The sequence below is a fragment of the Nannobrachium achirus genome (assembly GCF_963921795.1).
Source record: "Nannobrachium achirus genome assembly, chromosome: 18".
Classification (NCBI taxonomy): Eukaryota; Metazoa; Chordata; class Actinopteri; order Myctophiformes; family Myctophidae; genus Nannobrachium; species Nannobrachium achirus.
The window spans coordinates 41,137,034-41,151,570 of record NC_137825.1 but is presented as its reverse complement, the minus strand read 5'-3'; the positions used below and the strand labels follow the sequence as shown (position 1 = coordinate 41,151,570).

The 14,537-nt window shown below is 43.3% G+C and overlaps 1 protein-coding gene across 1 annotated transcript in view; it reads left to right on the top strand.

Moving 5' to 3' along the window:
• ryr2a (ryanodine receptor 2a (cardiac)) overlaps nucleotides 1–14,537 on the top strand; it is a gene marked incomplete at both ends in the record, with an annotated part of 292,426 nt that overhangs the window by 167,631 nt on the left and 110,258 nt on the right. The window contains 13 exon segments of the mRNA XM_080747428.1: nucleotides 1,467–1,570; nucleotides 1,701–1,805; nucleotides 2,148–2,322; nucleotides 5,889–6,097; nucleotides 6,646–6,837; nucleotides 8,681–8,811; nucleotides 9,721–9,835; nucleotides 10,310–10,470; nucleotides 11,035–11,197; nucleotides 12,407–12,493; nucleotides 12,915–13,046; nucleotides 13,637–13,731; nucleotides 13,856–14,031. Coding sequence (XP_080603554.1) covers nucleotides 1,467–1,570; nucleotides 1,701–1,805; nucleotides 2,148–2,322; nucleotides 5,889–6,097; nucleotides 6,646–6,837; nucleotides 8,681–8,811; nucleotides 9,721–9,835; nucleotides 10,310–10,470; nucleotides 11,035–11,197; nucleotides 12,407–12,493; nucleotides 12,915–13,046; nucleotides 13,637–13,731; nucleotides 13,856–14,031 — 1,845 coding nt within the window.

The following is a 14,537-nucleotide window of genomic DNA, read 5'->3' as shown; positions in this document are numbered from 1 at the left end:
GCAATCTAAACAGCTGAGCGCTCGGAAGGCGGTATTGATTAATCACCAATATTTGAACGGGAATAAATCAGAAGTTCCACATTAGGTGGTACAAATTGCTCTCTGAGTCAAGGCCGTATGTGGTCTCAGAAAGTGACATTTTTTCCCCATGCCAGGCATTTTAGCATTGATGCTTCTATTCAGTATACATTAATAATAAGTGAGTCTACATAGCAGGTCTCATGCTTTTTGATCAGAAGGTGAACGAACATACATTATAGCGTTACTGGGATCAAATCAGTGATGTTACAGGACAGGTCATCATTTCGATCAACAGATCTTATTCAAAATTGTCAGCAATGTTTACCTAGCTTATTTAACTTTTTAACTGCCACGCCCGAGTTGCCCGAGTTATTCCCGATGTCCGCACTTGCCACTGCCCGAGTTGCCCGAGTTGGCAGCCATTTTGAAAAGAAATAAAATAAAAAATGTTTGGACCTCCTTCTAACTACTAGGCATGATCGCGATCGCGAAATTGCATGTTTAAGCCCCATATACCAACCCCATCTTTCAAACATGGCAGCCATGTTTGTTTACAAATGAAGAAAACATAATGGCTGCTATCTCATGAATGCCTGAACGGATTTCCAAGCGGATTTCTTTGTTTGAAAGCTGTGCACAGCGTGCACACACGTGGTGCATGATCTAGGCATGGGCGTGCATGATCCGTGCACTATGAATTACATGGAAGTCTATGGAGACTGGTGGCAGCCTGGAACTTCAAAAAGATTTAAGGTGGCAACCATTGTGTTAATATTGCATAGCGCAGCATCATTGTGGGTTAGGCGGGCCGTGTTTTAGTTAATTACACCCAGTCCCATTGTGTGGCCATCGATTGCAAATGGCTCCTGCCAGAGTAATTCTCAGTGTGCCGGGTGGCCGGTCATTTGTGTCGAGAGCATGGACCCCTGTACTTAATCCCCCTGCAAACAAATCATTAGAATACATTTACATTTCACTCACAAACAAAGCAGTCAGCACAAGTCCATTCATCTACAGATATTTCCTGGTTTGCTGGCAAGCAGGATTCAGCAGTTTTGGCAGGCCTGCGGCTACAAGCTCTACTGGAACTGTAGATAGGAATCAGTTGTATCCGCTCGCCCACAGTGACCAGGAGCATAGTGATGTGTGAACATAGAAATAGCAACCTGGCATTCCTAGTACTTTGACCACGATATCATACAAAGTACTAATAATGATCAAAAGATTTAGTTTTCTTTTAATAATAGCAAAATGTGTACATCTGCACACTCACAATGCGAGCTTGTACAGTTGGTCAGCTATTTTTGCCACATCAAAGTACAAAATAGGGCTTATGTCATTTTAACCAGTACCTTTTGTAAATATTGATTGAAGAAAGACTGTTTATCATCTTGTATTCTTTTCCCCATCTGTCTCTCTCCATCTCTCTCTCTCTCACACACCAGCGGCTAGAGCAGACCTCAGCACCATGTCTGCAGAGAGGTTCCGCATCTTCCGAGCAGAGAAGACATACAGTGTCAATGCTGGGAAGTGGTATTTCGAGTTTGAGGTAAGACGAGTTGTGACGATGTTGATGATGATGATGATGATGATGATGATGATGATGATGATGATGGTGATACTGTTGTGCTTTTCTGGAACTCTTTTGGTAACACTCCCCTCCCCTCCCCTCCCCCCAGGTGTTAACAGCAGGTGAGATGAGAGTGGGTTGGGCGAGGCCAGGCTGTCTACCCGACCTGGAGCTTGGATCTGATGAGCAGGCCTTTGTATTTGATGGCTTCAAGGTAAATGGTGTCTGTGTTTTATAAAGGTATGTCCATATGTCCATACAGTACATACTGTATGTCCTAAACCTTGTGAATGTGATATCTCACAAAAGCCTTGAGGGAATGTCATGGCATTTGGCACAAATGTCCACTTGGACTCAAGGATTAGAAGTAGCCTAGTAAACTAAATTCCTCCTGCCTTCTTCTGGAGTAGCCTGGTTTACGAGGCTAGATTAGAAGTAGGTGGCCAAATGTCAAGGCCACTGTGAGCTCGCGGAACATGTTCCTTAAATTGCCTCAAAGTCTTCACTACTTTTCTTTTCTTTATTGTTACATCTTGTGTGTTTCGTGCTTTCCCAGGCCCAGCGCTGGCACCAGGGCAACGAGCACTTTGGGCGCTCGTGGGCGGCGGGGGACGTGGTGGGATGCATGGTGGACATGAACGAACACACCATGATCTTCACGCACAACGGAGAGGTGCTACTGGACGACTCGGGCTCTGAGCTCGCCTTCAAGGACTTTGAAGTCTGGGAAGGTTGGTTATGACACACACACACACACACACACACACACACACACACACACACACACACACACACTTGCATGCGCACGCACAAACACTTGTCGTGACAGACTCTAAGACATATACACAAAAACAAGACAAACTCAAACACATACGCACACAAACCCAGACCCATATACACACAGGGACTGATGCTCACGCATGCACTTATGTACGCACACACAGACTCTCACACACACACACACACACACACACATACACACACACACACACACACACACACACACACACACACACACACACACACACACACACACACACACACACACACACACACACAGACGTTTGCCCGTGATTGATGGGTTGTTATGTGGGTACGTGTGAGTGTGTTCTGCACGCTGTGTGTGTGTGTGTGTGTGTGTGTGTGTGTGTGTGTGTGTGTGTGTGTGTGTGTGTGCGCGTGTGCGTGTGCGTGTGCGTGTGTGTGTGGGGTGGGTGGTTGCAAGAACTCCAACAATCCATCTGGACTGTCTGGTCTCCCTTGGAAACAGGCTGCATGCGGCATGGGCAGGGAAAGAAGGGACAGTCAGTGTTGTCACAGGACTGCTGTGACACTTCCAGAACTGCAGTATGAAGCTACGCTGTGAAATCCTCACTAGTAATCTACTCCAAAGAATGTACAAAATGGAGGCGGGTCCATTTGGTTCCATTTTGTACACTCTTCATTCGTAGTGAATTGAGCTGTAAGTGATATTTTTTGTTAACAAAAACAAACCCAAAAAACTAAAACTTTGTTAAAAGGTTTAAGTTATATATTCTGACTGTAGTCAGGCTATAGAATGTTTTTTTTTTCAGTAACAGGGGTCTCCCCTTCTCACCAGCTCTAGAAATAAGAAAATAAATGTTCCGGTTGGGATACCAATTTTATCCAGGAGAAAAAAAATGATAAAATGATTTTATCAGCTTAAATTCTGAATTTAGTGTCCCGGTTCCAAATTTTGTCTGCTCTTTACTTTGGTTTGTTTCACCACTTCCAATTTAACGTGTTTATTATGTATCCTGTGTGAGGTGTCTCTCCTGATATAGACGGGTTTCTGGTCCACGTTACACTTATAAAACTAGATGCGTGCGCAGGGTCCGTACCAAAATTAGCCAATGAAACCAGCGCTCCCCAAAACAACAGGTTTGGGGATTGGACTGAATTGATTACATGATACAGTCAGCTGTGCATTTAGTCTCAATGTTTGTAAACAAGAAACCCGTCTATAGCTGTAGTGGTATCCCAGAAAGCCAGAATCCCTCTCTTCACTAAAGAGCTGCAGAGATGAGGAGACCCCACTTATTGAACAAACACTAGCAATGTAGCAAGGGATATATTTTTGACACACTTATAAATTAACCAAAGTTTGCACTGTATATTATGCTTACAATGCTTTGATACCAGAGCTCGGCGCAATGCACTTTCACTTCACTCAATTTAAACTTGAAGTGGCGGTTCAGGTGATATTTATGAATCATGTATATTTGGGTTAACGGTGCTGCTTGGGAGGATGGGGAGACCACCCGTACCAGGTGATGCGCACAGGGAAATGCTCAGAGTTAATTTAAGTCAGGAGAACAAAAATGGACCCAAATTATGTCCCTGCAGAACTGTCTTTTAGAAGAACACTGATCTCCTCTCTGCTCAAGGAATACCGCTCGATTGGACCCCTCAGGTGTAACATACAGTACAGCACATCTCTCACACATGGCAGTATAGGCAGTGTCACTGAATGCGCATTGTTTGGATGTTGAATAACACATGATCATCCAGTCTTCTGTTAGCTTAATTTAGACACCAAAAAAGAGCTGAACTACAAACTAACAACGCGTCACATCGCAACGCGTTGTTTGCTTGTAGATCGGTTCTTTTTGGCAAGCAATACCATTGTACTAAGGAGGATAAATTCTTCATTCAGGCAAAATGCCATGAACTTGCAACTCTGTGTGATGGTGTTGGTGAGTCATCTACCACATCAGTTACTGGAGACCCCTTGATTCTTATATACAGTATGGAGTACAGATGAGTTTTATTAGTAATTGTCTCTCTCTCTCACCACATCATGGATCATTTAATGTCTCCAGAGGGCATAGCCATTGTTAGACAGAAAAGGAAATAGGGGTACATATATTTTCTGCTGCAAGCCACTCCCTGAATATTAGCGCCATCTATTGGCTCTATTAGGACAAAACACATAAGGAATGATGCCACCTGCAGTGGAGCATCATGGTTTTCTTATCAGCATCAAACAGAGAGTATTGAAGTCCAGATGTCCCTCCGTTATCCCCTGGGTCGCTGAGGTATTTTTTCTATTGAAAATAGCATAAGGTCTGGGGCGCCCGCTGGCCTACTGGTTCAGGCGCATAACACACAGGCTCTGATGCACTCCCCATTTCCTGTCAGTCTACTGTCCTATCAATAAAGGCTTAAAAGCCCATCTTGAAAAAAATAATTTAAATAATTTAAGTACCACTAGCCCTTACCCGTTCAAAGATATGAGCTCTGAAATTATGTGCAGTTTGTGGGTTATGGGGTGTGCACTGTGCACACAGTATATGAGGGATGGAAAGTAACTTTAACTGGTGCTTACATGATAATATGTAGGAGCATCAATGTAAGAAATACCCGTTTCGTTTAATGGCTATAGAGATACTGTGTATCGATCTGTGTGATTTTTGGACAACATCTGTAACAGGGCCAGACAACCCCCCCCCCCCCCACACCACGTGTGCACGCACGCACGCGCACACACACACACACACACACACACACACACACACACACACACACACACACACACACACACACACACACACACACACACACACACACAGCTGGTTAAACATGTTGCCTCATGCTAGATGCAGAATAGATAGTAGATACACCATAAAAATGCTAATATACAGCATACGATTTGTGAAAGTGACAAACGGGCTTCACAGTTATGTTAGGTGTGTTCATATGCTAATGGTGATGCGATTTCAGATCAATTGCTCCAGCCACTGAGGAGAAACGCTTTCAGACACTCAGACAGACAGACAGACAGACTTTTGGAAAATTATATGTTTGATAGGGTCAACTTAGAATTGCGTCATATAAGAACTCTGTTTTGTTAACCACCTGCACCCCAGCATCCATATTCTGCGCGTTGTGAGCCTGTACGTCTGCTATTTTTGGCAAGATTTGGTGTAGACAAAAAGAAGGAAAAAAGAGAAAACGGTCGTTTCGTTTTGTTTTCAATCAAAATAAACCATCATAACTATTACTCTCCCATCCCTAGCTCTCCACCATCAATACATCACTGAGCGGAAACCAGGACTACAGGTTAGGTAGTCACCGGGTGAGAAAAATGGGTTGCAAAAAACGTGGGATAAAAAACATAAAAAAAAAAAAAATACATCACTGAGGCAGTGCTAGCACCTCTACCTTGGCAGGCTGCAGTCCTTCTGAATGCCAAAGCCCAAACCCCCTTGGCTCAGGTACCACCACAGACACACAGACCTTTAAAATCCTTTCCCTCGTCTATCCTTCTCCACAGGTTTCATCCCTGTGTGCAGTCTGGGCGTGTCTCAGGTGGGGAGGATGAACTTCGGTAAAGACGTGAGCACTCTGAAGTACTTCACCATCTGTGGCCTGCAGGAGGGCTTCGAGCCCTTCGCCGTCAACATGAACCGAGACATCACCATGTGGCTCAGCAAGAGGCTTCCCCAGTTCATACCTGTCCCACAGTGCCACGAGCACATTGAGGTGAGTGCATGGATGGATGGAGGATCAGTCTGTGTTGTCCTTGGAAGGGATATCCCATTTCACTGTCTGTGCAACAACAAAACACACATAATCAGGGCTGCCAAGTTTCAAGAATAGTTAGGAGTGAGACATTGGGGGTCTGGACTGGGTTCCTCATGCACATGCACGCTTCGCAAAAGGGGAACAAAAGTCTTAACAAAAAGGTCCGTTATTTTTGTCCACATTTATACTTTAGCTGTTCCATTCGAAAATAGGTGTCTACAAGCTTAGGCCGCGTCACATATTTTGTTTAGCTTGCTGATCTGCTATTTTTGATTATTCATTTTACTCACAAACACAAATCTTCTCTTATGGGGTTCCCTGCTACTTGACATTAAAATGTTTGAGAACCACTGGTTTAACTGACCGAATGGATGTGTCCAATAGTTTTTTGCTTGTCTCTTAGTGTAGCAAGCAAACGTGTTTGAATCTAACCTTCAATACTATAGCGTTGTTTGTAATCACTGACTTTCCCCTCCCCCTCTGTCCTCTATCTGGTCCTCTAACAGGTGACAAGGCTAGACGGAACCGTGGAAACGCCTCCGTGCCTGAAGGTCACACAGAGGTCGTTCGGGTCGCAGAACAGTAACACCGACATTGCCTTTTACCGACTGAGCATGCCTGTAGAGTGTGCAGACTTCTTCTCCAAATCTGCAGGCGCCACGTTGCCGGCCAACGGCGCCCTCTTCTCACCCAAGAAGGTAAAGGCAAATTGATTGATTGTTTTATAAAAAATCGGATCTTGACAGGCATGGTCTAATAAGGTAAAAGTTAAGTCTAATGTCTTTGTTTGTACAATTCTGTCACTCCACGGCAAAAAAAAAAAAGAAAAAATGCTAGAGACAAAGAGAAATGAATTAATACAACTTAAACCGACAACTTAAACAATAATTATCAAGCAATATCATTTTTATGCATTTATCTTTCCCAATCAGGAAACACTGATTAGAAGTATATTTCCGGGGGTGCATGGTAACCCCTTATTTCCACTGTATTATATGTACAATATCAAAGGTGGAGTGTCAGGACGTTGAGTGATTTACAACCAGCGCTTCCAAACTCAAACACATAAATCATGACTGCAGTTTATTGACAGAAACTGTCTTGACAGAGACAAAGATTAGAACCCAAGCTTTCCGTACTGCTGTTTATTGTCATTGTCATTTAATGCAATCGGAAAGGACTTTTCTGTTTCATGACTGGGCTGTCAATGGAGGGTATTGCAACTTGGACGCGGATATGATCTGAGTTGCTTGAGGCTTGGATAGACTAGGCTCAATGCATGATAGTCAGGGGATATTAATAAAACCTGGGAATAAATTCCTTACCAAAAGTTTACTCCACCAATGTGTTCGTAAAGGTGTCTAGTAACATATCTAACAAAGTTTGAAATTCGAAATCCCTAGGAGAATCTTTGACAGCTAGGGTATCTTTGAGTCTCATTCACTTACTACTATAAGGAGAAAATGACTCCCAAAAAAATCTGCTTTAAGTGGGATGTGAGGGGTCTAAGTAGGTGTTTTTAATTATTCTGAATCCATTGCAAGCATTTGTTTTGCACGAAAAACATTCCTTGGGCTAAATGGACCCCACAAAACGATGGTTTAGTGATGAGTCATCACTTTTCGCAGTTTTGTGGGGTCCATATTTAGCCATATTTATATTTTTTTGTGTAAAACAAATGCTTGCAATGGATTCAGAATAATTTAAACACCTAGTTAGACCCCTCACATCCCACTTAAAGCAGATTTTTTGGGAGTACTTTTTCCCTTTTACAGTAGTAAGTGAATGAGAAGCAAAGTTACCCTAGTTGTCAAAGATTCTCATAGGGATTTATTCCCAGCTTTGACAGGTATTCTGATAATATTCCCTAACTATGGAATATTCCACCCTATATGACACGCAGAGCTGCAGAATGATGAGACTGATGAACATAAAATGATCGCAGCTGTGCTGTTGTAACTATAAGTACAATGACATGACCTTGAGGGTGATATTGCCTTAGCACATCGGTTCTACGAGTGCCATTTATTGGTACTTAAATGTCAACAGATTATAATTTGGTTGTTTATTTAATCATGTATTTGGCTCCAACACAAATAGTTCCACAGCTGGACTGTGACTGGACAGTTGCCAACAAACAATTTCCTGCACTCTAGCTTGCTACGTTGTGTATTTCTACACCAGTGGTTCTCAAAGTGGGGTCCAGGGACCCTCAGGGTTCCTTGAGGGGGTTTCAAATGGACCCTTATAGGGAGAGCAAGGAGAAAAAGAAAGAAAACAGAGAAGCTAGCTACATGTACATATATACACACAGAATAATCCATTGCACATAGAATAGTCCCCTGGTTTATCCTTTTTTCCCTTTGCACAAAATAACAGATCATTGTGTGAGTTTGCAGCCATTATCGGATATTATAGATAGCCTATTATGACATGCCCACATTAGGGACGCTACAGTAGCAATTACAATAAATGAACACATTATGTGTTGCATAAGCCTATGTGACTTCTCTTCATGTGGTTCATCCATTTCTCTTCCAGGAGCTGGAGGACTTTGAGACGGTGTCAGACTTTGAGGTTCTGATGAAGTCGGCTCACGGTCACATGGAGAAGGATGAATTCAACAACCACAAAGATTATAACCAAGAGAAACCATCCAAACTCAAACAGAGGTAACCCCTGTACTTTAAATAAAGTATATACTGTATTAGGGCTTTCACATCTAGCATTTTTTACAGATCGACTAGTCGAAGCCACTGGTAGTCGATTAGTCGACTAGTCGTTAACCTATTATGTCATAATAAAGAGCGCAGTGGCACGGCTTTTCACAGCAGCCAAGTTACCATGACAACATATACCCACACAACCCCACGTGTGCACGTTAACTGCAACATAACCAGCATAGCAAGACCAGCATAGCTGCTACAGTAATAAGGAATGGAATGGAAACACATGGACTCACCAACATCTGCTGTTTCTCTCGTTAAACAACGTACACAATAATCCATCTGCACGTCGGCTATAGGCTAGGCTTTGTAGGCTAGCTCGCTAGTCACTACATAAACAAACCACCGTCTTTTAATTACTTCTAATCAAATGAACGTCAGGCTGTCTGTTGTGAACTTAGTCTTCATTCTTCACTTGCTGCTTTGTTCACGCTACCATTTTAAACTGACATCTATTCTGTACTGTAGTGCAGCAATGACACTGGATGAACTTTGGGTGAACTCTGAGATTAACCCCCGCCGGTGAGGGAGATGATGCTGCTGCACTGTGGGTGACTGGATAATTATATTCCGTTTATAATGGTTGTTAAAAATAAAACTATAACTATAATCGAATTGAAATTAGCTTGATAGGCCTACATAATGTATATTAAAAAAAACCTTAACGACTTTTCGACTAGTACCTACAAGATCGACTAGTGGTTTTACTAGTCGACTAGTCGGTGAAAGCCCTATACTATATACATTGGCATAATCGTAAGGCTAAGGCATAGGTTTTTCTTTCCCATAGTTCTTATACCGTCAGAAATGTTTTGGTGTTCATTTCATCTTGGTGTAAATAAATGAACCCTGTAGGTTTATGTTGAAGAGGACAAAGCCAGACAACACCAGCACCTCCTCCACCCGTCTGTCAGAGGAGGTGATGGCAGACGACAGAGACCAATATGAACTCCTCATGCAGACCTCCACTGTAAGAGACACGCGCACACACACACACACACACACACACACACACACACACACACACACACACACACACACACACACACACACACACACACACACACACACACGGCTTATTGACAGTAAAATATATTTCATTGTCTGTTTTTCGCTTGAGGATCAGGTATTTTCAGCGAGCAAAGCCATCATACAGCGTTTAAAATACGTTTAACCTTTATTTTACTGGGTAATTTGATCACTTCATCGTTTGACCAGTCATCTCTTTTTCAAGCAAGACTTGGCCAAAATGTCAGCGTTTAAAGGACAAATGCACAAGACACGGCAAGACGAGAACATAAAAGGCAAACAAATTTGATCGGGGGGTAAATTAGAGGTTAGGGCGTTTGCTGGGGAGAGAAGGTCCCATTAACAAATGTGTGTATAATAATGTTTTATGCTACTCAGCATCTCTCTCGCTGTCTCTCTCCATCTGTCTCTCCAGTATTACTACTCAGTGCGGATCTTCCCAGGCCAGGAGCCCAGCAGTGTGTGGGTGGGCTGGGTCACCTCAGACTTCCACCAGTACGACCCGGCCTTCGAGCTGTACAAGGTTCGAACCGTCACCGTCACCCTGGGAGACGAGAAGGGCAAAGTACACGAGAGGTCAGTGGACTTGCAGGGCGAGGACAGCTGACACCAAAGCAGTGGTTTTCTGTCATTTAATCGAAATGCACTCCTATTTGGGTTATCGTGCCCCCTAGCGCACAATACAGAGGGCTAGGGGGCGCAATACCCAAATAGGAGTGCATTTCTCCTAAACTAAGAAAACCATGATTACGTACGAAGCCTCCAGTTCTCAAACGTTTTAATTTCAGGGACCTCCACAACTCTGAGAGTGTACAATTGTAACCAAGTGGACATGTATTGGTCCATTTGGTTCCATTTATCCACCAGAGTTATGGTCCATTTTGAGCCCCTCAAGGAACCCTGGGGGTCCCTGGACCCCACTTTGAGAACTAGTGCACTACATCGTGGTCGATGTGAACCCATCACCTGTGGCGCACTTTCAGTGGTTTCGATGCAATCCCATTTACTTTGGGAAATTTTTTACATTTTACTGTATGTGCTCATTTGGTAACAGTTTCAGTTTTTATATATATACTTTTTTATTCCACAATTTTGCAGTGATACATCACATAAATACCGTGATGTATCATCTCTCTCTAGCATAAAGCGTAGTAACTGCTACATGGTCTGGGCTGGGGAGAGCAGCACAAGTCCTGGTCAGGCGAGGAATAACAACGGCTTGGAGATTGGCTGTCTGGTGGACACAGCGAGCGGACTGCTAACCTTCACTGCCAACGGCAAGGAGCTCACCACCTATTACCAGGTACTGTGTTTGTCTGACCTTTGTTCATCTATCTGTTCTCCACAAACATCTCCAGACTCCGGACCCTCCCTCCCTTCTTTCTGTCCTTCATTTTATCCCTTTTCATTCCTTCTTTTGTTCTCCCTTATTTCCTTCCTGCCTCCTTTCCTTCCTTCCTTCCTTCCTTCCTTCCTCCCTGCCTCCCTTCTTTTTATCCTTCATTCTTTCCTTTCTAATTCCTTTCCTTCCTTCCTTATTTCCTTGCTCCCTCCCTCCCTTCCTTCCGTCCTTCATTCCCTTCCCATTCCCTAGCTTCCCTCGCTTACTTCCTCCCATCCTTGGCATCTTTCCACATTTCTTCCTTCCTGTACCTAAATCCCGATTATGCTGTGTAATCCTGTTATGCTAAGTTTATTCCAAAGTGGGGCTTCCAGGCCCATTGTGAAAGTGCCCTCTGAAAGAAAAGCAAGCCCTGAAACCCTATTAGTGAGTAGTGACACTACCTTACATGACAATATAGTGAAACCCTATTAGTGACACTACCTGACATGACAATATAGTGAAACCCTGTTAGTGACACTACCTGACATGACAATATAGGCTGTTTGTGGCAGAATGAGGTAAGAGGTGGAGGTGTCCTCCCCACTTCAGTTATTTTTAGCCTGTATGGGGGTCATACATTTTGATTTGATTAATCTGTGTCTGTTTTGTGCCACATTTCCTCGGCTGTGCTTGGCAGGATACAGTCAGCGGGGGGGAAGAGGGCGGCTGTATGTGTGTGTGTGTGTGTGTGTGTGTGTGTGTGTGTGTGTGTGTGTGTGTGTGCGTGTGCGTGTGTGTGTGTGTGTGTGTGTGTGTGTGCGTGCGTGTGCGTGTGTGTGTGTGTGTGTGTGTGAGAGTGATATTATGCTCCAGATCTGTCCCTAGTCTTGCCCCAGTTATGGTTCGAATGCCAGTACTAGTTTGCAATACTGATTTTCTTTGTTTTTTGTTTTGTTTTGCAGTTTATCCTAATACTAGAGTTAATGCAATGTATTGTAAAGACATTTGGCAAAAGATATATATTTAAAATAATTTCATAATTATTTTTTCAACAGTGAAGGTCATTTTCTTGCTGTGAGAACACAGCAGTGATGAATCAATGGGAGAGGAAATCTTGGAAATATATTATATATATATTCTTATAAATAAAACACAACACATCTACATTGACTTGATTTGTCTCTGCAGGTGGAGCCAAGTACCAAGTTGTTTCCAGCAGTTTTCGCTCAGGCCACCAGTCCCAACGTCTTCCAGTTTGAGTTAGGTCGTATAAAGGTAAATACTACTATGAGTATTATGAAATTGATCATTAAAACAGGCTTTGACACAACGCACACAAACCCACCCAAAGTACTACTTGTTAAGTGGTCAGATGGGTGGGCCGTGAACGCTTTTGAGATTTTTCAAGTGGACCCTGATCCAGGAAAGGTTCAGAACCACTGTTCTAAAGCACTGGTTCCCACACTTTTTTGGGGGGGATTTATTTTTTACTTTTATGTTTCGATATTTACTTGTGATGTCCGCGACCCACAATTTGGTCCCGACCCACTGCTTGGGAAACACTGTTGTAAAGGATGCCTAAATGGACAAACATTGTTCGTTGTCGATCTTTTAGCAGGTACATTTAGCGAAACTCTATGTTTCTATGTTATGAAATAATGCTTATCAACCTTTATCTATGTGTCTTATCATCTAGAATGTGATGCCTCTATCAGCTGGTCTGTTTACGAGTGAGAGAAAGAACTCCGTTCCCCAGTGTCCTCCGCGACTACACATCCAGTTCCTCACTCCTGTAATGTGGAGCCGTGTTCCCAATCACTTCCCTAAGGTACGTTTACTGTATAGCCAAGTCTTTTAAACAAAAAGTATGGATAAAGCATATTATTCAGACTTGTGTAACTGTGACAACCTCTTACTGATGCACATCTATTATAATGTCTATTATATAGATATCATACAGCATATCAATTAATAAAACGGTTCCGTTGCTTGATTCTGAGTTGCTGAGTCCCATCGTAAAATACTTGATAAACACACGCCTGGACCACATGTATCGTTATCACTGCTCCAACATCTAGTGTGCAATATTTCAACACACTCCTCTCTGGATAGTGGTTACTGGTTAGGTTATTTGCAGAATACATCATTTTCCTAAATGTTGACCTTATCCCCAAACTCAATTTACAGTGCACGCATGGTGTACTGTGGTTTTAGAACAGCTAAAGGGGTTGAAGGCACGCTGCTCGACGGTATGCCCCACAACACCCCTTAGCTGTTCTACAATCCAGGGTAACCCCAGCCTCTGGTGGCCTATTGCTTTAATCCACCAATCTTCAATAGCAGTTATGTTGACATCCATACTAGACTGAATGAAAATGGAGTGTATGTACTGTACGTTTCGTTCTGTTGTGTCCTCAGGTTGCTGTATCCAGAGTGAACGACAGACTTGGCTGGTTGGTGCAGTGTAACGAACCACTGCAGTTCATGTCCCTGCATATACCTGAGGAAAACAGGTATGCCTGCACACATGCATGCACACACAACCATGACTCATTCATTCATTCATTCATTCATTCATTAATTCATTCATTCATTCATTCATTCATTCATTCATTCCTTGCTTCCTCTGTCTATCAGGTCTTTGGATATCTTGGAGTTGTCAGAGCAGAAGGACTTATTGAAGTTCCACTACCACACCCTGCGGCTGTACTCTGCTGTCTGCGCTCTGGGCAACAACCGCGTGGCACACGCCCTCTGCTCTCATGTGGATGAGGCCCAGCTACTCCAGGCTATAGAGAATAAGTACATGCCAGGTAATAGACAGCTCCTCCAGGCTATAGAGAATAAGTACATGCCAGGTAATAGACAGCTCCTCCAGGCTATAGAGAACCAGTAAGACTCCCTAATCGGGAGATAAGCGACCGTCAGGTCGCAGCGTGATTTTAGGGCAAAATGTGTAGGAGCAGTGTCCAAAAAATGTGTTTGAAAAAATATATGGGACAGATCCATGTTGATGACATGAGTGTAGACATACTGTGTACCGATTTGCGTAATTTTAGGGCAAAATCTGTAGGGGCAGTGTCCAAAAATGTGTTTGAAAAAGTCGGCCTGAAGGTGGTGCTACTGTATATGGGACAGATCAATGTTGATGGCATGAGTGTAGACATACTGTGTACCGATTTGCGCGATTTTAGGGCAAAATCTGTAGGAGCAGTGTCCAAAAATGTGTTTGACCGGCTCTCCCGGTCGCTCCTAGCCCGAGTTACGGCATTTTATGTGCGCTGCAGTGGCGACCACTTTTGCATCCATTCTGGAGCAC